Here is a 24,969-nt window from a genome sequence, read left to right as displayed (position 1 = left end):
TTTCTTCGAGTGTGTAATGTGCTTCATAAGACACCTAAAAATGGGTCAGAGCTGTAGGGGGCAGCCAGGTAGCAAGCAGGGAACTGGCATTGGCTAGGAGTGTTGAGTTTGGGGGTGCAGGAGTACTTCAGTGACACATGTTATTTGTTAGAGTGAGGGAGTGGGGGACTGGGCGGGGGGAAGAGAAAAATGGGGTGGGGTAAGAGAGAAAGGAGAGAGGTGGGGAGGGAGAGGAAGAGAGAGAATCAGGGAGGGAGAGGGAGGGAGAGGAGGGACAGAAAGGAGAGAGAGAGACAGAGAGAGAGAAAGAAAGAGACAGAGAATGGGACGGTTGGAATTTAGAATACCAGGCTTGCTCATGAGGCCATCATTAAATTGAGCCACTCCCTCTTTTCAAACTAGACTTTCTGTCCAGCACATAACTCCTGAGCCTAGTGAGTGCTTAGTTTCATCAGTTAACTTTTGAGCTTTTTTTTTTTTTTTGACCAAAGCTACATAAAGAAATACACAGCCAGTCTCCTTCAGTCACTGCAGGTTCGTCTGTGTGCTAAGAACATGGGCCCTCCCCAAACACACAGGCTTATACCTAGGACCGAAAGCAGTTTGGCTCATTGACCTTTTACAGTGCAGTTCTATTAAGCCTGCTGTGTGTGTGTGTGTGTGTGTGTGTGTGTGTGTGTGTGTGTTGTTTCTGCTTCTTCAGGAACTCCTCGTGATTTGAAGTGTCTGACTCGAAATTTACAAGTGTGGGACTGTTCTTGGAAAGCCCCCTCTAGAGAAGGCCGTGGTACCCGTTATGAAATATGCATCGATAACAGGTAATCGGAAAACTGTGATCAACAGACAGCTACCACCTGAACATCCAGATCCTGTATTAGATCAAACAGAACATAAATTTTCTTTTTTTGAAAAAAATAAAATAAAAACAAAAACACCTAGCTTTTGCTAGTTGGGAGGAGGCCAATCCAAGCGATATGGGACATAGAATTTTTATTCAGTAACTTTTTTTACATGAAGTCTTATGTCTTGGGTCCCTGTTTCCAAATGTTCTTAGTCCTGCATCAGTCAGGATGGAAACAAACCCATACTCTGGCCCATTTTCCCCCCACCGTGGTCTTTGGTTAGTGAATGAAGGTGTAGGGTGAGTCTGTACCATGGGCCATGGACTCAGACCTGCCCAGGGCTGCTCTTTTGGCAATCCCCTCCAAGTTTCTCCCTGCTTCAGCTAAAGGCCAGTTTCATTTTTGACAGCATTTCAGTGTGGTGAGGCCATCTCAGTGAGGGGTGAGTGAGAGTCTGGTGAAAAGTGGTGGGCATTTGGGTGGGATTGTGCAGTGGGGGACTGCTGCAGTAGGGAAGCGGTGGGAGCTGAAAAGGCATGCAGGATGCTATGTTTCTTGAAGGGCTCATGGATGCTTACACTCGACTTTTAGTGCAGTCTGGCTCTTTTTTTCCTGCCCCTGCATAGTAAATGAACCCACAAACTTCTCATGTTTTAATTAAAAATAATTCAGTAGAACATCATGAGTTTGTGCACAAAAGGGCTTAGCATAGTTTTCCCAATACATTTTGTGCTTACTGTGTTTTTAATGAAAGTTGTACTATTCACTTAAACTGCTAACTAAAATATATTTGTTATATTGCAGGATCCACTGCTATAAAGTTGAGGAAGCAAATGCTAGTATCCCAGCTCTGTCACCTGGTGATCATGAAATAACAATCAGACCTTTATTTGATTTTGGAAATGCTATAAGTAAATTCATACTAAGTGAAAAAGACATTTGTAAGTATTTGAGAAGATGATTTTTAAGCAACTGCGAATAAAACCTATGTTATTATGATGCTTTACAGTTGGCAGAAATTTACTATTTTTTGTTAGTTTAAAAATTTATCATTTTTTGAGTCACATCTTATTATTTTTTTAAACATCATTCTTTACAAAGTTATTTATAGTGGAGTTTTAGGTATATTATGCTTCACTGCCAGTTTCATCACCAATGGCAACTTCCCTCCACAGTGCCCTCAAGTTCCCTCCCATGCAACGCCTCCCCCCACCCCCAGCCTGCCTCCTTGACACGCACATTTTAGATTGGTTATTGTGGTTTGGATCTCCTGCTTTCGTTGTTGTTGCCTCTGATTTGGATATATTGCTGTATCACCACTCTACCACCTGTGTTCCCAAGGCCCTTGACCCCTTCCTCCCCATTCTTTTGACTTGCGTTTATGGGTTTCTCTTTCTTTGTTGCTGTTTACTATGTTTGGTTTGGGGGCCACACCCAGTGATGCTCAATGGTTACTCCTGCCTTTGCACTCAGGAATCACTCCTGGTGGACCCAGGTCAGCTGTGTGCATGGCAAGCACTCTACCCGCTATACTACCACTCTGGCCCCATCTTTTAAATTTTATTTGTTAGAGTCGTGCTTCACTTTATCATAGTGTGGGTTGGGCATAACCAGGGTCTGGCAGAGAGCAAGCTGCTCTTCTAATCCATTAGACTAAGTATCACAAAATCCAGGAGTCTTCCTGCAATAGGTTGCTTTTCTCTTTGTCCTTTGCCTTGTTGAGTGCTACATCCTGTTTGGAGTTTCTCAGGTGCTTCTGACTCTAGGAATAATCTTTGCCCCTCCCCTCCTAGAGAAGACCCCATTCCTTTCTTACATTCTGCTGGGCACTCTTGATTTTCCCTTTGTGGCATTTCTCACATTGCATTAACGATTCCCTTTGTAATTAGATGCTTGCCGTGCTGCTCCGCCACCCGGGGAGAGACTTTATAGTGAACACCTAGGCCAGTGCATTGCTTGTAGCAGCGTCTTTCACACCATTGCTGACTTAGCATATGACCTACTGGCTAAATGAGTGCACAGAGTTAAACCTAGTGTGACAAAGATAGAAATGTTTTAAGACCACATGACCTGAAAACCTCAGTAGTCTCTTTTTTAAATTTTTTTATTTACTGTAGAAAAAAAAACAGAAGCTTTTGATACAATTCTAGGATGAGAGTTGATCAGATAACAGAGTGGCAGCATTCATATCAGTAGGTCTAGAAAATAAATTTATGTGAACATTGTTATATCAGATTGCAGGGTTGGTAAGTCTTTGTCTACAAATTTTGTCAGCATTTTGTTGCGTCAGGAGGTCCAGACATTTATGGTCAAAGAGTCGACCAGGTAGCAGATGCAGATGGTGCAGGGGAGGGGGAAACACTATAGACCCTGACTCCCCCCCCCAAAAAAAAAAAACAAGTGTTTTCAATCTGGGCACAGTCCCTGAACTTATTGGGAGCTTGGTGTCTCTGTAGAGAGAGTGTTTGTGAGGCAGTGAAGTTGAGCCCTTGGTAGCTGTAGTGGGGATGGGCACTGCTGCAGAGCTTTGGTTTTTGGCACTTGTCTCCCCAGACGCTCCAGAAACCTCAGTAACTGCTTAGGCAGGGAGTGGATGATGGAGGGACTGGGGCCACTTCGGTGGTGCCTAGGGGGTGATACTGTGGTGCCAGGGATCCAGCTGGGGTTGACTGCATGTAGGGCTAGCCCCTTACCCACACACACTCTCAGGCGTCCTCACTGTTTTTCATGGTGGGCTGATTAACAAGTTTGTTTGACCCCTCTTGGAGGGTGGCACCATGATGATCTGATGATGTGCCAGATAGGGATGACTAACTTTGAAGCAAGGGAAAGAAAATCAAATTCACTTGGTAATGTGTTTAATTTTATGGATGTATTCGGAGTGATTTGGATCTGGTTTAGTACAGATTGCAAAAGGATAACAAAGCATACTCTCCAGGAACTTAGAATCTGTCTGTGTTGTAACTGTAGTCTCACTGTGCAAAGTATTTATTTAGGGTAATCTTTCAAACTGAGGAGAGAGGAACCGTATTAGTTATTTTCCTTTTGTAATTCTATGCCAGATGTTTGTGAGACTGTATATTATTCACATTTTGAGTTCGTAGGGATCATGCAGTACTGTTCTTATGGATATTAGCTATTATATATGCTGAAATAGTCTTCAGAGTTAAAAATTTAAACTGTGCTACTTTTCCCAATGCTGGGTTTTCATTTTTATAGTACAAATTTCTTGCTATTTTCCTCTGGGTTATGATTTTGTTATCAGACCTGTTCTGTCTTATCTTTGCGTATAGATTTGAAAACCCTTTTAATTTTATTCCAGACTTTTCAAAAGTTTCCCTGGGCTTCATAAGAGAGCCAGTTTGTGCTGTCAGCTTGTTTGAGAAGGCATTTGGAGCTTTGAGAAACTTCTTGAAGATGAGTGTGGTGGAGAGAATGAATCAGAAAACCAAGCTGAGATATATTCTGGGTGTCTTGTCTGATTGTTTTTGTAGATTGTGCAGTTTGCTGAACATATTTGTAATAATAATGGCATGTTTGTCATCTGACTGTTAGGGTAATATTACCCCCACTCTTAAGATACTACTACTGTGACTACTAAATTATGATGGTAGTTCAGAGGTGTAGAATAAATATTGTGGATCCCATAAAAGCCTTGGGACAACTCACATATCCTGATGGTCTAAGGTCATGGAGGTTACAAGTAGAGCTCTCATGGCTTTAAAGAAATAAATAAGCAAGGCTTTGATTAAGAGCCTTTCCTAGATGAGAAGTTCCTGGTTTCTAGAAAACAAGTTAACATTGTCCTCAAGAATCTATTTTAGCTGGAAAGAAATGCAGTCAGTGGTTCCTAGGAACGCTGGAGAAACTTCCCATACATGCTGTGAAGAAAAGCAAGTTTAAAAGTGTTTGTGTGTGTCCATGTGTGTCCATAATTCTTTCATTTGTAATTCTAGCTATCACTGTCTTTATCTTGGAATACTGGATGTGACTTGTGTTTCAAAGAGTAGCCCACAGCTATTTAAATGAAATATAAATTGTGTGGACTTTTCGTCGGGGGGTATTTTAATAGATGAGTGTTGCTCAGTGAAATAGTCCCCTGTACGTAATTGCTAAGTCACTAGAGCTCAGCATGTTGAAACGTTTGAAACAAGAGCCACATTCTTGGAAACTCTGCTCCACACAGGCTCCTTGAACCCTCCCTCGCCTGGCGCTCTCATTTTGCCTTGCTTGCTTGCTTTGCCTACAGCAGCATCTCACTTAAACCTTGTTCTATAAAGTATCCTTTCACCCACCCTAGAGAGCCAGCTTACTGCAGACTTTGTTTCCTAGTAGAGAGGCTGCATCCATTCTTTTACAGTCCTAGACTTTGTCCATGAGTCCAAGATAGAGGAAGATTTCTAAATTTCAGGGTATGTATTTAAGATCCAAGACCAACATGGTTACGTGGATTTGTCCTGCCGATTTGTTTTATTTAGTGCATGTAGGTGCCCGGCCTCTGAGACTGTAGTTTATGCTTGTCCTGACTTTAATTGGTTCTTGAGCTTTGTGTGGAAGCACAGGGGGTGATCTAAAGCCAGAGAACCTCTGTCTGCGGATTTCTTTCAGTCTAATTTCACCTAGTTGTTATTGAAGAAAGAATGTGCCAGAAAGAGCACCCAAGTTTCTCTGCCCCTCATACCAGAAAGCCAGCATTTCCTAGATTAGAACAGGTTCATTTCCTGTAAATTTCCCAGCGATCCAAAAATTCTCCTTAATTTACCTTCCCTTTTTTAGATAGGGAAACTTGAAGATTCTTTGTTTTGCCTGCCTTTTCCCCCCTTTGGTTTACCCATTTATTCCTGTGAGAAACCCATCCTTGAACATGTTTTTTTTCTTTTTTCTTTTCACTTTGTAATACAGATTTTGAGTCACTCTTCTCCCTGGTCTATGTCTCCAACATGGAGAGTATCATCAGCTAATGTCAGTGATCTTTGCGCCAGGCCCCTGGGACATTGTATGTTTTATTTTGTTTTTCTAGTCTAAATGCCAACCCCTTGCTTTTGGTTCCATTGTTTCTAGGTTTTCTTTGGATTTCTGCTTCTGTGTTGTTCTTCCCTGGGATTCTTGCTGGTTTCATCTGTCATAGCCTTCTTGGTTCACTGTTGGTTTCTCCAGGTCCATTTCTGACTCACCCTGCTCAGTCCTCACTCACCTGGCCACAGACCTTCCACTTAGGGTCTCTCCTTGCTGGACATTTAGTCATCCCAGGCCAGCACTCCCACCTCCGCTGACCATGTTCTCATTCCTTTTGTCCTGCTTGCCTCTCTCTGGGCTGAGAACAAAATCCTGCATATCTCTTTTTTAATTATTCTAGTCCTTCATTTCTTTCATTCAGCGATTTCCCCATCAGATTTTTTTCATTCCTTTCCATTTAGAACATCATGATCCACCATCGAGGGAGGCTTGGGGGCTGGGGGGAAACTGGGGACATGGGACATGGGTGGAGGGTCATGGGTACTGGTGAAGGGATTGGTGTCAGAACAATGTATGCCTTAAATTTAATTATAAAGAACTTTGTAACCTTGTAATCCACAGTGATTCAATTAAAACAAAATAAAGAACATACATTTTTCTAAGCTCAAAAAAAATAACAATGATCCTCACTGTTCTGTTGTGGCTTTTGTGTGTGTGTGTGTGTGTGTGTATATGTGTGTGGTGGGGACACATCTGGTAGTGCTCAGAGACTGCTCCTAACTCTGCACTCAGTGATCACTCTGTTGGTGCTCATATAGGATGGAGGAACATATAGGATTCCAGGGATTGAACCATATAGGATGCCAGAGATTGAACCTGGGCTGCCCTCTAAGGAAGGTGTTCTATTTGCCTGTTGTATCACTTCAGCCCAGTCCTCATTATTCTGGCCAGGCTTTCTCCAGCACTGCAGACCTCATCACCTTGTATTGCACATTGCTTCTTGATGTGCCTTGCAGAAGAACTGAGTTTTATCTGCTCAGTACATCTTGGATCTACTCAGAAACCCATTGCTTTCCTCCACTCAATATATTCTATTTTCTGATGGCTATTGCTGGTGTAGCGCACAATATCTCTCACGTGGGTGATTTTGTTCAGCTCAAAGGCCACTTAGGCTGAGAAGTGATAGAGAAGGCTGTGGAGCAAGCAGCAAGCTTCCCGTGGTCCGTTGTTTTCTAAAAGAGGAAGTTTTGACTTCTCTCCTTCTCTCATAGTGTAGGTCTCAGACCAAGTGATGCTAGAGTATTTCAGGAACCTAGTTACCGTTTGTATCAGAAAATATTATGGATTTGAAACCACCGGATGATAAATCATTTTCTCAGATTTAGCTGATGGAAGGCACACACACACACACAAACACTCTTTTAAGTACTAGATTCCAGAGTTTACTTTTAACTCAATTATTTTGTCAGTATTGATAGTTTAAAATTAGTTGATAAATGGAATTTAATTATGAAAGATACTATGATTTTAATAAGGATAAATCTCTCCTTTAAGCCTTGATTCCAGAGACTCCAGAGATCTTGAATTTATCTGCTGACTTGTCAACTTCAACATTACGTCTGAAGTGGAGTGATAAGGGTTCTGCTTTTCCACATTACTCAAATGTGACCTGGGAGATTAAAATTCTGCGTAAAGAGAATAAGGAATTTGTAAACTTGGTAAGTTTCAACAAAAGTAGATTTGTCCCCCTATAGCATTAAATAAATGGAATATGTTTTGGGAGGGGTATTTGTACCATACCCACTGTGTTCAGGGCTCACTCTGGCTCCATGCCCAGGAATCAGTCGAAACAGTGCTTAGGGGGTCAGATGCCGTGCTGTGGATTGAGCCAGGGCTGGCCTAAGTAGCCCTGCAAGGCCCTTGCCTTAACACCTCTACTATTTTCCCAGCCCAGAAAACAGAATACTTCTAAAAAAGATTTTTCAGGTGACACCAGTGAAACTTTGTAGTAGTAAAGAAGCAAAGCAGATATCCTTTAAGAATTCATTAAAAAGCTATGCACTGACTCAGAAATCATAGTATTAAAATTATGTGTAACCATTATAGAAAGTTTTGGAAATTTAAAGGAGGACTGGTCTAGCATTGGGCCACTCAGTAAAGAGTATCTTTGTGTATGTAAATAAATGCATTTACATACAAAAATAAAAGTGTATATAAATACACTTTTATATATAACTTTCTCTATTTTCTCTTTGTCCAACATTACAAACATAAAAATGTCTTGAAAAATATTTAACCATTGTAATTGTTGGCTTATTGTTGCATTCTTTATAGCGCATACAGATATTAAGTCATTATCTCGTGTGTCTAAGACTAATCGAATGTTTGATATCAGTTTAGCATCAGATTTAAAATAAAAAGCACTTAGCAGTAGGAAAAAATGATTATTTTTCCCTTAGCAGGACATTTTATCCCATCGTGGCGGGGGCGGGGGGGATCTTCCAAAGACAGAAGCAGATGTTATAATATAGGTTATTTCTTTTGATTTCTAATTTGCTTCTCAGAAGGAAAAGGAGCTAGGGAGCTATTTTTACCAGAAAAAAGTAATCTAAGACTGTGGCAGGAAACAGGAAAATTTTAAGATAGCAATATACTGGTCCATGTGAGTTAAGCTGAAAATGGAAGATAAGAGAGGAACGTCCCTTACAAGTAATTCATGTACATCTTCTCTGAGAGATGGAGCTTAATGCCTCCTCCCTATTTCCCCAGCTCATCCTTGAGCTTTGAGTAGACACTGTGACTAAGTGGGCAGACCTATAAGTGAATGCTCTGGTCAGCCTCAGTCCTAGCATTCACCACGTAGGATCGATGCTTTACATCTAGAGCCTCAGGCTAAGTGGTTGAGACTGTAGACAGCACAGAACAGAGCGGATGGACAGTACCCGGGAGTCTCGTGGCTGCTGTTTTCATTATCTATCTCCATTTGTCCAAAGAGTTAGCTTAGCTTATGTTTCCCATTCTTTTCACCCTTTGCCTTGCCTTTCCTTTTCCTTCCTTCCTTCCTTCCTTCCTTCCTTCCTTCCTTCCTTCCTTCCTTCCTTCCTTCCTACCTACCTTCCTCTCTCCCCCTCCTTTCCTCCTCCCTCCCTCTTCTTCTCCCGTCTCTCTGTTCCCCCCCTCTTCTCTCTCTCTCTCTCTCTCTCTCTCTCTCTCTCTCTCTCTGTGTGAGTTATATTTGTAACACACCAATACATAAACTGATGTGTTAAATTTTTTGGTAAATCAGTATTTGTTGTTTAGTTTAGGACCATAAACACTACCCACAGTGGAACCACAAAGTGTTTGTATATGCTTTTCTTACTTTTCCATCTTGTCGTGCAGCTTAAATTCTCTTGCCTTTTCACAGTTGTCTTCTTGGTTGGATCCTAAGTTCTCCCCAGTTGTTGAAATGTTTAAAGAGAATCACTATTTTACCCATTTTATCTTTGTCTGGGTCTCTCTGAGGGCTCCTGGATTTCCAGCCCCCTTTCTGTAAGGGCTGTCGAAGTTACTGACGATGTCCGTGAGTGCAGAGTATGAACAGCAGCCGGGGATTCTCTGGTGATGGTGGGTGTGGGGTTTGGGGGCCACTCCTGGCACTGTCCTGGCTCTGAGCTTAGGGATCACTCCTAGCTGTGTGGAGGGATCCTAGGCAGGGCTTCATACTGAACCCAGGTCGGCCATGTGCAGAGCAAGTGCCCCGCCTGCCGTCCTCTTGCTCTGGACCTGCACCTGGGGATTCTTATGGTCAGAGGTGTCTCGGGAGCACTCAGCTCCTTCCAGCCACCCCTAGGCTTGAGGGGAGTGCCCTTGATATAGCCATCACCCATTTGAGACACTCACAGGTGTTTAGGAGGCTGTAGTCCAAGGAGTCCTTCTCATCCTAGGGACCCCCTTCTCCTTTGTCTGGTGATAAATCCCCTTTTCCTGAATTCCTTTTCTTCCTCCTACTTCCTTATTTTGGTAGAAGTATGTGTTTTATTTCTGTGGGGAGGAGGGCCCTGCTGGTGTCACCAGCAGTTCTTGGCTATCCAAGCTGGCAGTTTAATGCCAGGACAGGGCCCTCTAGGGCTGCCCCTAGTGATGCTCTGGGACCATGTGGTGCTGAGAATCAAATCCTAACCTCTCTACTATCTCCCAGCCCCAGAAACATGGATTTTAATAATTTACTATTTATTGTAGATAGACTTGGCTGCCTATAATAGTTGGCTTGCAACTTTATTTTATTTTTAAATTTTTTGATGAGTTTCTAATGAAATTTCAAAGACTTTTCTAATTATTGACAGTATGCAGGCCAGTTGGGACTTGCATGCTTTGCTGGTGGGAGTGTAAAACGTTCTTGATTGTAGACGTTGAGACAGACACGATTCTGAATGTACCTTTATTTTCCACTATGGTACATAGTTCAGTTGGGCATTGAAATTTTGGTTGGGAAATTTTCTCAACATGTTGAATGCATTGTCACATTTATTCTTGTTTCATCTTCCACCTATTATACTGGAAACTCTTGTTTTGTCTGGGGAGTTTGGTGCCACAAGTTGCTGTGCTCAAGCCCTGCTTCTGGGTCTGTGTTCACATCTCTCCAGGTGGTGATTGGGGGTGCTATGGGATGATGGGGGTCAAACAGCAGTCAGTGACATGCGTGTTACTCTTCTGTTGGCTTTCTAGAAAACTCACATACTTTTTCAAAGGGACGAAACTTCATTTTTCTGGTGAATGTCTGCAGACTCTTAGACATTTTTGTTTGTGGCAGTGATATGTAAAGACTATATTAGCAGTGCTCACATGTAAGGCAAAGGTAATGCTGGGTATAGAAGGGCCCCACCACCACCTATCTGGCATCAAACCCAGGGCATCAGGCAGACAAAATATGTGCTCTGCCTTTACTTCTCGTATCTATTGTATTTTAATCCTAAAGGAAAGAAGAATTGAGTTACTCCTTGGAAATACCATTTTGTGTTTGTGTTTGTTTTCTTAGATACCCTTCAATACAACTCTGAGTGGTGGGACAGAAACAGTGCATTACTGGAACTGGACCTCAGACATCCCCTTGGAGTGCGCCAGTCATTATGTGGGAATTCGGTGCTACATCGATGACCCTCATTTCTCTGGTCACAAAAAGTGGAGTGCCTGGAGCCCTTTGAAGAGCATTTCTGGTAAGTTTGAGTCAAAACATTCTTCTTTCAAGTGAATTAGATAATCCTTGTGTCAATGACTTTCTTTCTTTCTTTCTTTCTTTCTTTCTTTCTTTCTTTCTTTCTTTCTTTCTTTCTTGTTTTTTGGGTCACACCTAGCAATGCTCAGGGGTTACTCCTGGCTCTGCGCTCAGGAATTACTCCTGGCGGTGCTCAGGGGACCATATGGGATGATGGGGATCGAACCCAGGTTGGCCGTGTGCAAGGCAAATGCCCTAACCGCTGTGCTATCACTCCGGCCCCCTGACTTTATTTTTTTTAAGCTTTAAGTTTTATGAAGCCCATTTGGATATGTGAGGGTGACCTAGAGATCTTGCTTGACAGTTTGCAACCGTCCCAGAAGATTTTGATTCATTAGGTCTGAGACAGGCCTTAGGAATCTGAATTTTTTTTATTCACAATCACAAATCATCCTGTTATTCGTTGATTGCCTCGAGCAGGCCCCAGTAACGTCTCTTTCATTCTAGCCCTGAGATTATATTCAAGGCTCTTTAGGAGAATGAGACCCATCATTGTTACTGGTATTTGGCATATTGGGTACACCACGGGGAGTTTGCCAGACTCTGCCGTGTGGGCAGGCTATATTCGGTAGCCTGCCAGTTTGTCCAAAGTAGGAATGAGATAATAAGATGTCATAATAAGATGTCTGGGAGCTGGTTTTTATAGTCTCTGGGTCTTGGCCGTTGATGGGATTACACGGCTCCAGGGGGCCAGTTGGTGGGTGTGACCTCCGCCTACTGGAGTTTGGAGGATCTGGGTGGAGGATGCCCGGCCCCAATCCAAGTAGGCTTGGAGATCTTGGCCCCGGAACCCGCGTGACGTTGTCCCTCTGCCAGTACCTTCATGTGTGCGGAGAGTGATCTCAGCATGGTGGTGGCTGGTCCTGGAGGTCTTCGGCTGCCAGAGCCCTGGTCGGGGCGGGGAGGAAAGCTCGACCCGCTCCCCTCCAAGGGGCTCTGGCGAGGGCAGCCAGTCGCGGGGGCAGGAGACTTTTTTATTAAAATTTTAAAAATTGTTATTCTAGTTTAGATAACGTGGTCACAATGTTAACGTTCATGGGTTTGATGTACACAGTTGCTACACCTTACACAGTGCCCAAAGCCCTCCATCAGTGTCCTTATGTGACTTCTGATCCCTCCACCAGTGTCTTTATGTGATTTCTGGTCCCTCCACCAGTGCCCTTAGGTGACATCTAGTCCCTCTACCAATGTCCGTAGGTGATGTCTAGTCTGCCTCTTTCCCCTCCATCTTCCACCAAAGGAATGTACACTTTTATTTTTTATTATTTTTATTCATCATTTTTTAATTTAGGTTTTTAATAGGAGTAGCAATCACTGTCCTTTTCCTTTGCATTTGTTTTATAAACATTCTTATGTATTTCTGTGGCCGGTGACTCAGCAGAGTGGGAGCAAGGGAGATAGACTTAGTGAAGAGTCCTTCCACCTCTCTGCCTTGGGTTAGGACTGGGCAAAGTGAGCTACAAGCCCCTACTCGTCACCAATGCTCATGTCCCGCCAACCCCTTGAGGCAGTTGTCAAGCTGCACCCCAAGCCCACTTCTCAAAAGATGGTCCCTGCCCCCTGATCACTTGGGGAACCATGGAAACCTTGTGGGAAAGGAAAGTCCATTCTAACGTCAGCACAGGCGTCCTGAGTTTATCTTTTTTTCTTCACAGAGGAAGTAAATGGTGCAGCAAGATAGTTGTTGGTGTTTTGCTTTTTGGGTCATACCTGGCCATACTCATCCTCCTGGCCCTGTACTCAGGAATCACTCCTGATGGTACTCGGGGGACCATATGGGATGTCAGGAGTTTGAACCTTTTAAGCATCTACTAAATTACTTTTTCTTTCCCCAGGGTCTCCTGTTTCTCACACTAATCAGGTTGTTCCACTAGACAGTATACTACTTGTAGGGTCAGATATCACAATTTGTTGTATTACCCAAGAAAAAGTGATATCTGCCCAGATTGGCCTAACTTCCTGTCCTCTGATCCATCTTGATGGGGAAAATGTTGCAATCAAGATCCGGAACGTGTCTGCTTCTCAAAGTAGTGGAACAAATGTGATTTTTGAGACAAAAAATGACATTTTTGGGACAGTTATTTTTGTTGGATGTAAGTATATACTATTAAGAAAAGAGTTTCTGTTCTTTTTTTCATCCTCTTTGAAAGCTGTAATACATTTTTGTGTTGGAGGTAGGTATTGGTTGTTTTGTTTCTTTCCTATTTTCTTATTCTTCAATAAATGCAATATATGGAGGCACCAGATTTTTTGCTTGTTTAAGATTAGTTCTAAACTTGTTCTTTACTTACCTGTATCTATATAATTTATAGGTTTTTATAAGATTTGAAAATTTGGCTACTGATTAGGGAATTTAGCGATATGATATTTTTAATTATTCATTGTTTTAGGAGTTATTTCCTATGAAATAATGTCCCCAATATGCCTTCTCTAAGTTCCTGAATTAAAGAGTATTTAATAATTCAACACAAAACCTTTTAGTAGCACATTTATTCTTTCTGACATTTAAGATAATATATTTGAAGAGTAAGAGGGTAACTGGAAATGGGTGAGGGGATTCTCACTCACTGTGCCCTGTAATGCATCTTTGATCTCCTCGGTTTTAGAAGTTTTATACTATTTCCACAAGTAATTGAAGTGCGTATGTGCTGTATCTGTAGATTCATGGTTATGCCAGTTGTCCACAGATAACCTCATATTATTGTTTTTGCTCTCTTGCCCAGGACACTATGATGTGTTAGTGCCTTGGTGCCTTTGCCTCCCTGAGTATTTAGCTAAAAGTCTCAGAGCTAAAACTAAGCACATCATGAAAAAAGTTATTGCGAAGTAGATTTTGTGCTTTCTGATTGCTTCAGGTGTTTTTATTCTCACTTGTATTCTGGGATAACAGCTCTCAAGTAATTTTTGTTCACTTCTATAGAAATTCAGGACGAATTATATCCAGCTAGTGATATTCTCCCCAGAGTATAACCAGGATTAGATGCACTTCTCAGCTTGGTGGCAATAACTTAGTCTCCTTATTTGACTTCCCAGTAATGCATTTCATAATTCAAGTGACAGCAAGGTTACATTAAAAAAAAAACCTTGACTATCAAAAATCCAAGAAATATGTATTTTCTTGCCTCTTGGAATTTTAGGGCCTAACTTGGAGCTTTCCTCCTAAATGTTCATGCAGACTAGTTGAGAACCAGCAATAAGTGCAGTAAAGTTGTTTGTAATGACCACAAAGTAAGTTACCTACTTAGAAGTATAAAGAAAACAAAAGATGAAGATACAACGTGTTTATTATTTTCATTCTCTCCAGCACTCCCTAGGCCAACTCTGATTCGTATTTGCCTGTCATATGTAACATTGGGGCTGTAATCTTCTTGTTCAGTAGGACCCACAGGGGCAGGAGTATTTTCCTTCAGGGGAGCTTGCTAGGAACTTGGGAGTCAGGGAAGGTTTTGGTATGAGGCTAAGATTCATTTATTCTCTCTCCTGACCTTTCCTTGAAAAGTCCGGAAAGAAATTTAAAATCACCCTGTTTCTCACACACGCACGCGCGCGCGCACACACACACACACACACACACACACACACACACACATATTCATACTTAGAAAAATCTGCCGGGAGTTGGATTAGCGTCACAGTTTTTTTAATTGAATCACTGTCAGATACAAGTGACGAAGTTGTTTATGATTGGGTTTCAGTCATAGGTTGCTCCAATACTTCACCAGTGTACATTTCCCGCCATTAATGTCCCAAGTTTCCCCAGTTTCAAAGGACAGTATAGAAAATATATGAATATTTATGAAGTATCATGTTTTTAGAGAATAAACATGTAACCATAAGTAACTATGTTTGTTTTTTAATTTTATTTTCCTATTAGATCCACCTGATATTCCTCAGAAACTGAATTGTGAAACATATGATTTAAAACAGATTATATGTACTTGGAATCCAGGAAGACCAACATCATTGGTGGGCCCACGTGATACAAATTACACTTTATTGGAAAGGTAAAGGTCCCCAGAAATGCCCACTCAGTGGTGTACCGTGGATGGATGTCAGATGATGTGGGGAAGAAAGGCACTATTGCTCTTATTGTCTGAACGAGATATATTGTACAGGAATATTCAAATTTGGTTATATTACAATTTTATTTATTTTTTTGGGTCTTGGGGCCACACCTGGTGGTGCCCAGGACTTATTCCTGGCTCTGTGCTTCAAGATTACTCCTGATAGGGCTCAGACCTTTGTGTCAAGGATGGAAGCTGGGTTCAGCTGGTGCAGAGAATGCACACTACCTACTTGTACCATCTCTCTGATTCTCTATTATAATTCTAAATGCGTTAGAAAGTCTTGATTTCTTGTCTCCTTTGAAAAAGAAAGAATTCCTGAGAAGGAACCTTAAATATGAACAGAGACTATTTGAGTGATGAGCTTGTGACTGATTATTTTCTTCTACTTTTTATCTCATATACATTTTCTAACCTGTATGCAGTAGTCCATAATTTAGAAGTATAAACCTTAGAAGTACAGACTTTTTAAAAAGTTTATTAGAGATTTACCCATTCATTTCTTGCCATTCTCAGATTCCTTTGATATTTTTTATTGCTCTTCTAATTTACAGCTTTTCAGGGAAATATGTTGTCTTCAAAAGAAATGAAATGCCCATAAATGAAACCTATCAGTTATTCTTTCAAGTGCTTCCAGATCAAGAAATATATAATTTTACTCTGAATGCTCAAAATCCTCTGGGTCGATCAGAATCTACAATTTTAATTAATGTGACTGAAAAAGGTAAGAAGCCACTGCAATAAAATCAGTATCTTAAAAATAACTTTAAAAGTAGTGGAGGGTCTGGAGACTAGTGAAAAGTACTTCTCGGGATTATATTTCTCTAATTTCTTAATAGTTACAAAGTGTGAATTTTGTGAGTTTATTTTAGAACCTTTAAAAATTTTAACTTCTGATTTGACCATTTTATTTAATGAAAATAAAATTTTAATTAGTTATTTAGGTAGAAACTCTATATAACTAACAATTTTCGATTTTTGAAAACTTTTGCAAATTTTTAAAAATACTATGTTGATGGTTAGAGCCTTTGTGACTCCTTCCTTCACCTGAGGTTCCCCAATGGTAGTACCTTACCTGTACCTGTGGAGTCTCATTCAAACAGGCAGCTGAGCCTAGCCCAGGCAGAGGCAGGAAAGCATTGCCACCACAAAGGAGCTCCTTAGGACTCCTGGTACCACCCCCCTCCAGGTTGTCACATTCCCACCCAGTCGGCTTCGATATTTGCTTCATGTCTGTTGTTTGGTCATCTTGAGAATGTCGTTTGGCAATCTTGTGACCATTGTTTGGCAATCCTGAGAAAGGAATCATACAGAGTAGATAGGATGTGTGGACATATATAACCTTTAGATATTTATTTTGTTTGTTTTTCTTGGAGTCACACCCAGTGGTTCTCAAGAGTTACTCCAGGTTTTTTTTTTTTTTTACTTTTTTTTTCCCTTTATTTTATTTTTTTTTACAGCTGTAGATTTACAATTTTTTGTGCTTGGGTTTCGATTATACAATGATCAGATACCCATCCCTCCACCAGTGCCCATTTTCCACCACCATGGATAATATCCCCCCACCCCCATCCCCCCATCCCCCCTGTCTCTGTGGCAGGGCAATTCCCTGTGTTCTCTCTCTCCTTTTGGGTGTTGTGGTCTGCAAAAGAGGCATTGAGTGGCAAACATGTTCAGTCCATAGTCTACTTTCGACATGCATCTCCCCTCCTGGGAGGATCCTCCAAACATCCTTTATTTGGTGCTCCCTTCTCTATCTGAACTGCCCTTTCCTCTAGGATACCCGGCTGGCCTCTAAGTTATGGAGTAATCCTCCTGGTGCTGATCTCAGCTATTCTTGGGTATTAATCTCATACTTTGTTACTTTATATCCCCCCAGATGAATGCAATCTTTCTATGTCTATCCCTCTCTTTGTTACTCCAGGTTTTGCACTCAGTAATTACTCTTGGTGGTGCTCAGGGTCCAGTATGGAATGATGGGATCAAACCTGTGTCAGCTGTGTGCAAGCCAAATGCCCCACCCACTGTACTATCGCTCTGGCCCCCAGAGATTGATTTTAAAAGAAATTTTATCTCTGGCTTTTAAAAAAAGCCCTTGAGATCCATCTGCATTGTATGTTGCAACAAATAGTTTGTTCATTCCCTTGCTGATGACTCTTTCCCATCACTAGTGCAATAGTCAGTTAGCTTCATAGTGCCTTGATCCCAGCTTGAAAGGCTTTTCCACAGTCACTTTGCCAAGTTTAGTCTTAGTCTCCCATCTTCACTATGAGACTTAACCTCATCATGCTTGTACTTAATTCCTTTCATAGTTAAGTTTGTGCCATAGAGTTGTCACTGTCACTGTCCTCCCGTTGTTCATCGATTTGCTCAAGTGGGCCCAGTAACGTCTCCATCGTGAGACTTGTTGCTACTGTGTTTGGCATATTGAATACATCACGGGGAGCTTGCCAGGCTCTGCCGTGCGGGCGAGATACTCTCAGTAGCTTGCTGGGCTCTCTGAGAGAGGAGGAGGAATCGAACGGCTTGGCCGGGCTGGCTGTATGCAAGTCAAACGCCCTACCGCTGCGCTCTCGCTCCAGCCCGCCATAGAGTTAGAACTTAGTATATTGTACTCTTTTCATTTCCTTTGTATTTTACTGGTCATATCTGAAGTAAGATTATGATCTTACTGTCTTTTAGTAAATTTGACACTAATTGAAGAACCTTTAACTTGGTCTTAAAATTTTTCTTAAAAACGCTATGGTATCATCATAAAAACAGGTTTGTGAATTCGATAAAGACTATTATTGATAACACCGACATACCTTCCTTGGTTCTCCACTGGTCATATGAGAGAGTAACTTATTTTTATTATTTATTTGATGTCTTGTTTTCTGGGCCACACTTAGTGGTACCTGGAGTAGTGGGGGCTATTCCTGGCTCTGTGCTCAGTCTTACTACGGCAGTGCTTAGGACCCCAAGGTGCCAGGGATCCACACACAGGCCTTAACTGCAGTGCACTCATTCTGACCCCTAGAAAGTAGCTTTTAAGATCATTCATCTTTAAAAATTCTATTTGCAGTTTATCCCCACACACCGACTTCAATCAAAGTGAAGGATATTAATTCAACAGCTGTTGTGCTTTCCTGGCATTTACCAGGCAACTTTGCAAAGATAAAACTTTCATGTCAAGTTGAAATTAATAAAATGAATTCAGTACAAGAATTGGTAAGGCTCTTACATATATATATTTGATATATTTTGTATTAAATGCTTTTATATGAATAATTGAGTGAATTTTTTTAAATGTGAAACACCTAGTTTATTATATAGTTTTACTAAGAATCAGGACATTGTATATCAGTCCAGTAACAGCATCATATTTGATACTTGAACACAAGTATAATGCCTGATATTATGGAACATAAGCTTAGCTTTTATACTCAGAATGTTTCCAGGTCTGCTATAGTACCTGACAGGTAGCTGGCACTCCATACATTTGTGTATGAATGAATAGTTTGGGCTGTAACCTTCAGCACCAGTTAATGGACTAACCGGCACCAGAGAAATGATGGGATTTATAAAACTGCTAAGCAACAGCAGGAGCAAGTAATAATTGGTCATTATGAGTCAGAACATGATTTTTTAATGCATTTTAAATAATTAGATTGGCTTTTATACTGTACCATCTTATACAAGTGTAGTACATTCAAAATAAATGATACTTTAAGCATCCATTTGGAAATTTACTGTTGCTTTCTAGAATATTAGTCATATGGAAAATGTGATCCACTTTGTATTTGTATTAACAAATCAGAAGCTCAGGGGCTGGAGCAGTAGCACAGTGGGTAGGGCATCTGCCTTGCACGCGGCCAACCCAGGTTCAATTCCCAGCATCCCATATGGTCCCCCGAGCACCGCCAGGAGTAATTCCTCAGTGCATGAGCCAGGAGTAAACCCTGTGCATCACCGGGTGTGACTCAAAAAGCAAAAAAATAAAATAAATCAGAAGCTCAGAGGTGTTCTTTTTTTCCTAAATGCGAGGAGGAGGGTCTCCCAAGGGGTGGTTGGTGGCACCCAGGGGACACCTCAGGTGATTCTCAGCCAATCAGGCAAGTATTCGGTGTTCCATGTAGAGGCTTGAGAATACACGACTACTCGGGCCCTGTGGTGCCAGGGATTACCCAGCCCACTTGGTGGTGTTAAGGTACCCTCATTTATTCTCTGGAGATCATGCAGTGCTGGGGATTGAACCAGGGTCAGCATTGTTCAAGGCATGTGCCTTATCCCCTGTGCTATCTCCCTGACCTCTCAGGCTAATTTTTGAGGCATGCGAATCATTTAGCACAGCGGGTAGGGCGTTCGCCTTACAAGCGGCCAACATGGCCGACCCGAGTTCGATTCCTCCTCCCCTCTCGGAGAGCCCGGCAAGCTACCGAGAGTATTCGATATGCCAGACACAGTAACAACAAAGTCTCCAATGGAGACATTACTGGGCCCGCTCGAGCAAATCGACAATCAACGGGAGGGCCTTTACCTTTATCTTTACCTTCATTTCAACTTAGTTAAAAAAAATTATTACAACACTGCTGTTTACCAAGTTGTTCATAATATAGTTGTTTCAGGCATTAAATGTTCCAACACCAATCCACTACCTTTGTGACCGTCTCTCAACCAATGTTTCCAGTTTCCTATCTACCATGCCAGCAAGCCTCCTTGGAGGCATGATAAACTTTACTCATATTGTTTGTTGCAACACAAAGGCAAATGGAATGAATTATTAAAACTTAGATCAATAAGAATCAGTCTGTGAAGATTGTTTTATCTCACAGTGGTGTCACAGAAGTCATTGTCTGAAAATCTGTTGTGCTGGTTAGTGCTAGTTGAGTCTTCAGTGTTATTGTTTAGGCTCCTGGAGATTGGTGGGCTTCTATGCAGCTTCCTCCCCACCCCCTGTCAGGTTTGCTGTGATTCTATGGGGCTAATAGTACTATGACAATTTGAAGTTCCGGCTGCAAAGTCTAGGAGCTACAGATCTGAAAGAAATTGGTGGCTTGGCAGTTTGATGAGGGTTCTGTTGTGGAGCTGTGCCCTTGCACATAGAGGCCTGGCCCCAAGTGCCTTCCCAGAACTGCAGATTCCCTCCCCCAGTTCTGCTGGATATGGCCCTAATGGTCTACATTGCCCAAGCACCCAATGGGGAGATCCCTAAGATAACAAGCAAATCACAAATCACAAATCATCCTGTTATTCGTCGATTGCCTCGAGCAGGCCCCAGTAACGTCTCCTTCATCCTAGCCCTGAGATTATATTCAAGGCTCTTTAGGAGAATGAGACCCATCATTGTTACTGGTATTTGGCATAAGATAACAAGCAAATGAGTGAAACAAGCGCAAGGCAACATCTACCTCCAGAAAGCTTCTAGATGTCATAAGAGTAATGCATGTTATCTACAGCTCATCTCAGATTGCTAATTGATGCTAAGGTTTACTGCTTAACCATTAGCTATTGGCTGATTATCAAAATTAGATCACCTCTGCATGATTTATTATTTAAAAATTGTATGCGTTATTATATGACTGTAATTTCACTGATTTTGCATTTATGGAAAAATATTAAAAACCAAGAAACTATTTTGGGTTGTAAAGAAGCAGAGTCATAGAAATTTAGCCCATTTGTATTACAAATGGACTGGAAGACTCTCCTATCCAGAAATGTCTGTGGATGTGGATCTGTATTCATACACCTTATATATACATATGTATATATATTTTGTTTCTAACAGCGGAATGTCACAATCAAGGGAGTAGACAATTCAAATTACCTCATTGCTGTGGACAAGTTAAACCCATATACCATGTATGCTTTCCGGATTCGTTGTTTTACTGAACCTTTTTGGAAATGGAGCAGATGGAGTAATGAAATGCACTATTTAACCACAGAAGCCAGTGAGTTTACTAATTTATGTCCAGTTATTATTGTGGATCCTGGAATTTAATGCTGTTCTGAAAAAAGAAAATGTTACCAAAGTGACAAAGGAGAATGCTTATACTACGTAAATGATAACCTCTGTGAGAAGTATATTATTGTAGGCATGTCATTTTATATATTGTTATTGTGGATGGTGGAGTTTGGGCCCAAACGTAGGGCGCTTTGCACTTTCTCTTAATTCTGGGCTCAGGAGTGACTCCTTCTGGTACTTGGGGCACCACATGCGGTGCCAGGGATCAAACCCAGATGCTAGGAAATGCATTAAAGATAGAAAAGATAGACTTTTTTCCCTTTCATGCAAGGAAAGGAAGCTTTTTAGTTTTTATGCCTTTGGGTCTTGAATGTCTCTCAAGCCCCAAAGAGGAATTTTAAATGATGGTGTTTAAAGTTTTGTGATAATATGGAAAAGACTTTGGCATGTGCTCATCAAAAGACTAGGCGTGCCAACTATGGCATGACTTCAGCAACTCTGAAATTATGCCCAGGAAATCAAACTGGTTTTCATGCAAGTTATGATTTTTCTTAGACTTCCTTTTCTAGAAATTTTAGTAATCTACTTAGATTGCCTTTCATTGAAAACAGTTACTAATGTCGAGAATTTGTTGGGAGCTCTTATCTGCAGTCCAACCTTCAGAAATACACATAATTTTACTTTCTGAAGTTAAGCTTGAGTCAAAGTCGATACAAAAACAGGTGCTAGTTTTCTAATGATGATAATTTCCGAAGGCCAGTTATGACTCAAGAGTCAAAGTGAAATGAAAGAATGGAGGCATTGAGCTGGGAAGGATGGGCACTCAGAGGGTACTGCACTTGCCTGGTTAGTACCAGGTCACTGGTCAAACCCCTCATGCACCCTTTTCAGGAAAGTCCCTTTTTGGTCCCGAGCAAAAAGGACCTGGAGGATGACTAAAAGGTAGAGAGTCTTAATCCAAGTGCTGCCTGCATGTGCTGAGGTGATCCTGACGGCTCTGCTGTTAGGGCTCCCCAGGGAGAGTATCTGAATCCTGTGGCTGGAGCGATGGTGCAGCAGGTAGGCCACTTGCCTCACATGTGGCCAGTCAGGCAGGGTTCAGTCCCCAGCATCTGCTCTAGATCCCCAAGCCTATTGGGGAGTGATCCTTGAGCACAGAGCCAGGACAAAGCCCTGAGCACTGCAGGATGTGGCCCAAAACCATGGGGGGGGGGGGTAAAGTATCTGACTTGTGACTGCCCCACAGTGTGGGTTCCTAGAGTGAGACAGAAAGAGAGAGACAGAGACACATAGAGAGACACAGAGAGAGACATCACAAAGAGTAGGATAGGATAGGCGCAAGTTTTAGGACTCATTCAGCAAAAAATAGTAAAATATTCTATCATTTAATGAATATAATTTTTTTTGCAAAAATTAGCCAATAGTACAACAAAAAATCATAGATGTTGACCCAGTTATTTTTCTCTTTCACCTTTTTGGTCTCACTGGCCTAAAGTGGGCCTGTGATTGATTGGGGGATGGGGTACAAACACACGCATATTATCAGGAGACCTGGGCATCCTCGATGGTTTCTTGCCTTCAGATAAGCTTTTGTGGCTGGGAAGAAATGTTTTATTTACACCTTATTCAAAGAAAGGTGTTAATTTACCTAAATACTAAGTGCTTACTGTGTAATAAGAAATAGTTCTAGTTACCAGGAGCATACAGTGACTAAAGCTGCAGTTTATGCCGTGGAGATTAATAGGATTAAAAGTGAAACTTTTATTGGCTGAAGAGTTGGTTCAGCAATGGGGCATTTGCTTTGCATGCGTCGACCCAGGTTTGATCTCTGGCACCACATTGTGGTCCCCAGAGACCCCACCCCACCCCACCCAAGGAGTGACCCCTCCTGAGCACAGAGCCAGGAGTAAGCCCTGAGCACTCCCGGTATAGCCTAAAGACCAAAAAGAAGGAGAAAAAAAAAAACTCTACTTGATACTAGTACGAGTTTCACAGAACAAAAGCAAGACTTGGGAACTAAGACGTGGCCCTGGGTTGGGAGGAGGGTTTCCATTTTAAATAGGGTGGCTGGTCACTGGAAAGTGACATCTAATCAAGAAACAGAGGCCTGAGGAGGGGAGCCAGGGGTTGATTGCAGGGAGGGGAGTGCTGGGCAGAGGGAGAGAAGGTCCCTGCAGCTGGAGGGCCTGGGGGTTGCTGGCCGAGCATCCCTAGTGGACTTTAAGGGTAGGCCGAGTACCCGTCCACCGCTCAGAGAGCATCTCTCTGTTTTCCCAAGTGGAAGCTTCACATTTTTATTGAAAATCCCAGATACCTGGAAATGAAGAGTTCAGGGACCACTGTCTACAGATGAGTCATGTGCATCTTCAGTCCTAACTTTCAAATCTCTTTCCTAGTTCCTTCAAAGGGACCAGATACGTGGAGAGAGTGGAGTGCTGATGGAAAGAAGTTAATCATCTATTGGAAGGTACATCTCTTGTTCTCCTTGAATACTTAGCTAACTCACTGTTTAACTTCCTTAAGGTTCTCTGGTTTTCAAGATGCCTAGACGTTCCCCAAACTAGGCTAGTTTGCAGACCTGCTGGGATCTGCCTGAACTCCTAAAACTCTGACTGCTCATTGCTGGTCCTCTCCTGTGGCTGGACCTCCAGCCACCAGGAGATATTCTGTCTCCAAGCACTCAAAACTCGATTTTATGAGGCCCACAAAGGACCTGAGAATTTTCTGGCTTCCTTCTCTCTCAGATTAGCCAGAAACATGGGCTCATTACAAGTTAGAATCCCATGTTTATGTTACCTTTTTTTCTTCTAAGAATAGAAAGTTGTCATGGTTTTTTTTTTTTTTTTGCTTTTTGATTTTTGTGGGCTGGAGCGATAGCACAGCGGTAGGGCGTTTGCCTTGCACGCAGCCAACATGGCCGACCCGAGTTCGATTCCTCCGCCCCTCTCGGAGAGCCCGGCAAGCTACCGAGAATATCTCGCCCGCAAGGCAGGGCCTGGCAAGCTCCCCGTGACGTATTCGATATGCCAGACACAGTAACAACAAAGTCTCCAATGGAGACATTACTGGGCCTGCTCGAGCAAATCGATGAACAACGGGAGGGCCTTTACCTTTACCTTTACCTTTGATTTTTGTGTTGTTTTGCTTCGCTATTTGTGCCACAGCCAACTATGCTCAGGGCTCTGTGCAGCGCCTGGGGATTGAACCCTAGGATTCCACATACAAAGGGCACTCTAGCTCTTGGAACCATCTCCCCAATCCAGAAAACTGGTTTGTAATCAATTTCATGTGTAGTTTCCTCCCCTTAAATAAATTACATTATAATAACATGCCAATTACAAAGTCTTGCATGGTTTAGCAAAATTTTTAGATAAAATACAAATTGCATTACATTTTTTTCTTGACTGTAGCAAACATTTTTGTTGCTGTTTTTTAAAAATCTAATTTATGAACACCAGGAACAATTCGTTTTTTATGCCCTATCTTATATGAACAGTTGTAATTAGATTTTGCTATTGAAAGTAAACCCTAATTTTGTTTTTACAAAAATTTGCCATCTGTACAACACCACGGAAAGTGAAGCCTGCATCCAAAGGGTGGGTCAGCTGGGATCTGCGCAGAAGAGCCCTAACGCCCACCCCTGGCCACTGCCTGGAGTGCATCCTGTTGAGTGCTCAGAGTATGACAGATGGCTTCAGTGCAGAGAAAGCTAGGAATATTTTCCAAAGTAGTTGAATATGTTTGGCCATATTAAAAAATAATCGTTCTTTGGGGCTAGAGAGATAGTATAGCGGCTAGGACACTTGCCTTGCTTGTAGCCGGTCTGAGTTTGATCTCCCTTACCCCATGCCCCGCCAGGGGTGATCTTTAGGCACAGACCCAGAAATCATCCCTGAGCACCCCCGGGTG

General features: G+C 42.0%; 1 protein-coding gene across 2 annotated transcripts in view; it reads left to right on the top strand.

Annotated features, from left to right (window-relative positions):
- Positions 1 to 24,969, top strand: part of LIFR (LIF receptor subunit alpha) — a 78,546-nt gene that overhangs the window by 28,726 nt on the left and 24,851 nt on the right. For both annotated transcript variants that reach the window (XM_056112036.1, XM_056112037.1), the window contains 10 exons: positions 704 to 818; positions 1,647 to 1,783; positions 7,353 to 7,516; positions 10,816 to 10,993; positions 12,888 to 13,145; positions 14,927 to 15,056; positions 15,671 to 15,840; positions 18,181 to 18,326; positions 20,884 to 21,046; positions 23,457 to 23,527. In XM_056112036.1, coding sequence (XP_055968011.1) covers positions 704 to 818; positions 1,647 to 1,783; positions 7,353 to 7,516; positions 10,816 to 10,993; positions 12,888 to 13,145; positions 14,927 to 15,056; positions 15,671 to 15,840; positions 18,181 to 18,326; positions 20,884 to 21,046; positions 23,457 to 23,527 — 1,532 coding nt within the window. The remainder of the gene's footprint in view (positions 1 to 703; positions 819 to 1,646; positions 1,784 to 7,352; positions 7,517 to 10,815; positions 10,994 to 12,887; positions 13,146 to 14,926; positions 15,057 to 15,670; positions 15,841 to 18,180; positions 18,327 to 20,883; positions 21,047 to 23,456; positions 23,528 to 24,969) is intronic.

The sequence above is a fragment of the Sorex fumeus genome, unplaced genomic scaffold (assembly GCF_029834395.1).
Source record: "Sorex fumeus unplaced genomic scaffold, SorFum_2.1 ptg000015l, whole genome shotgun sequence".
Classification (NCBI taxonomy): Eukaryota; Metazoa; Chordata; class Mammalia; order Eulipotyphla; family Soricidae; genus Sorex; species Sorex fumeus.
Note: the sequence above shows the minus strand (reverse complement) of the source record. Positions and strands in the feature narration are given on the sequence as shown.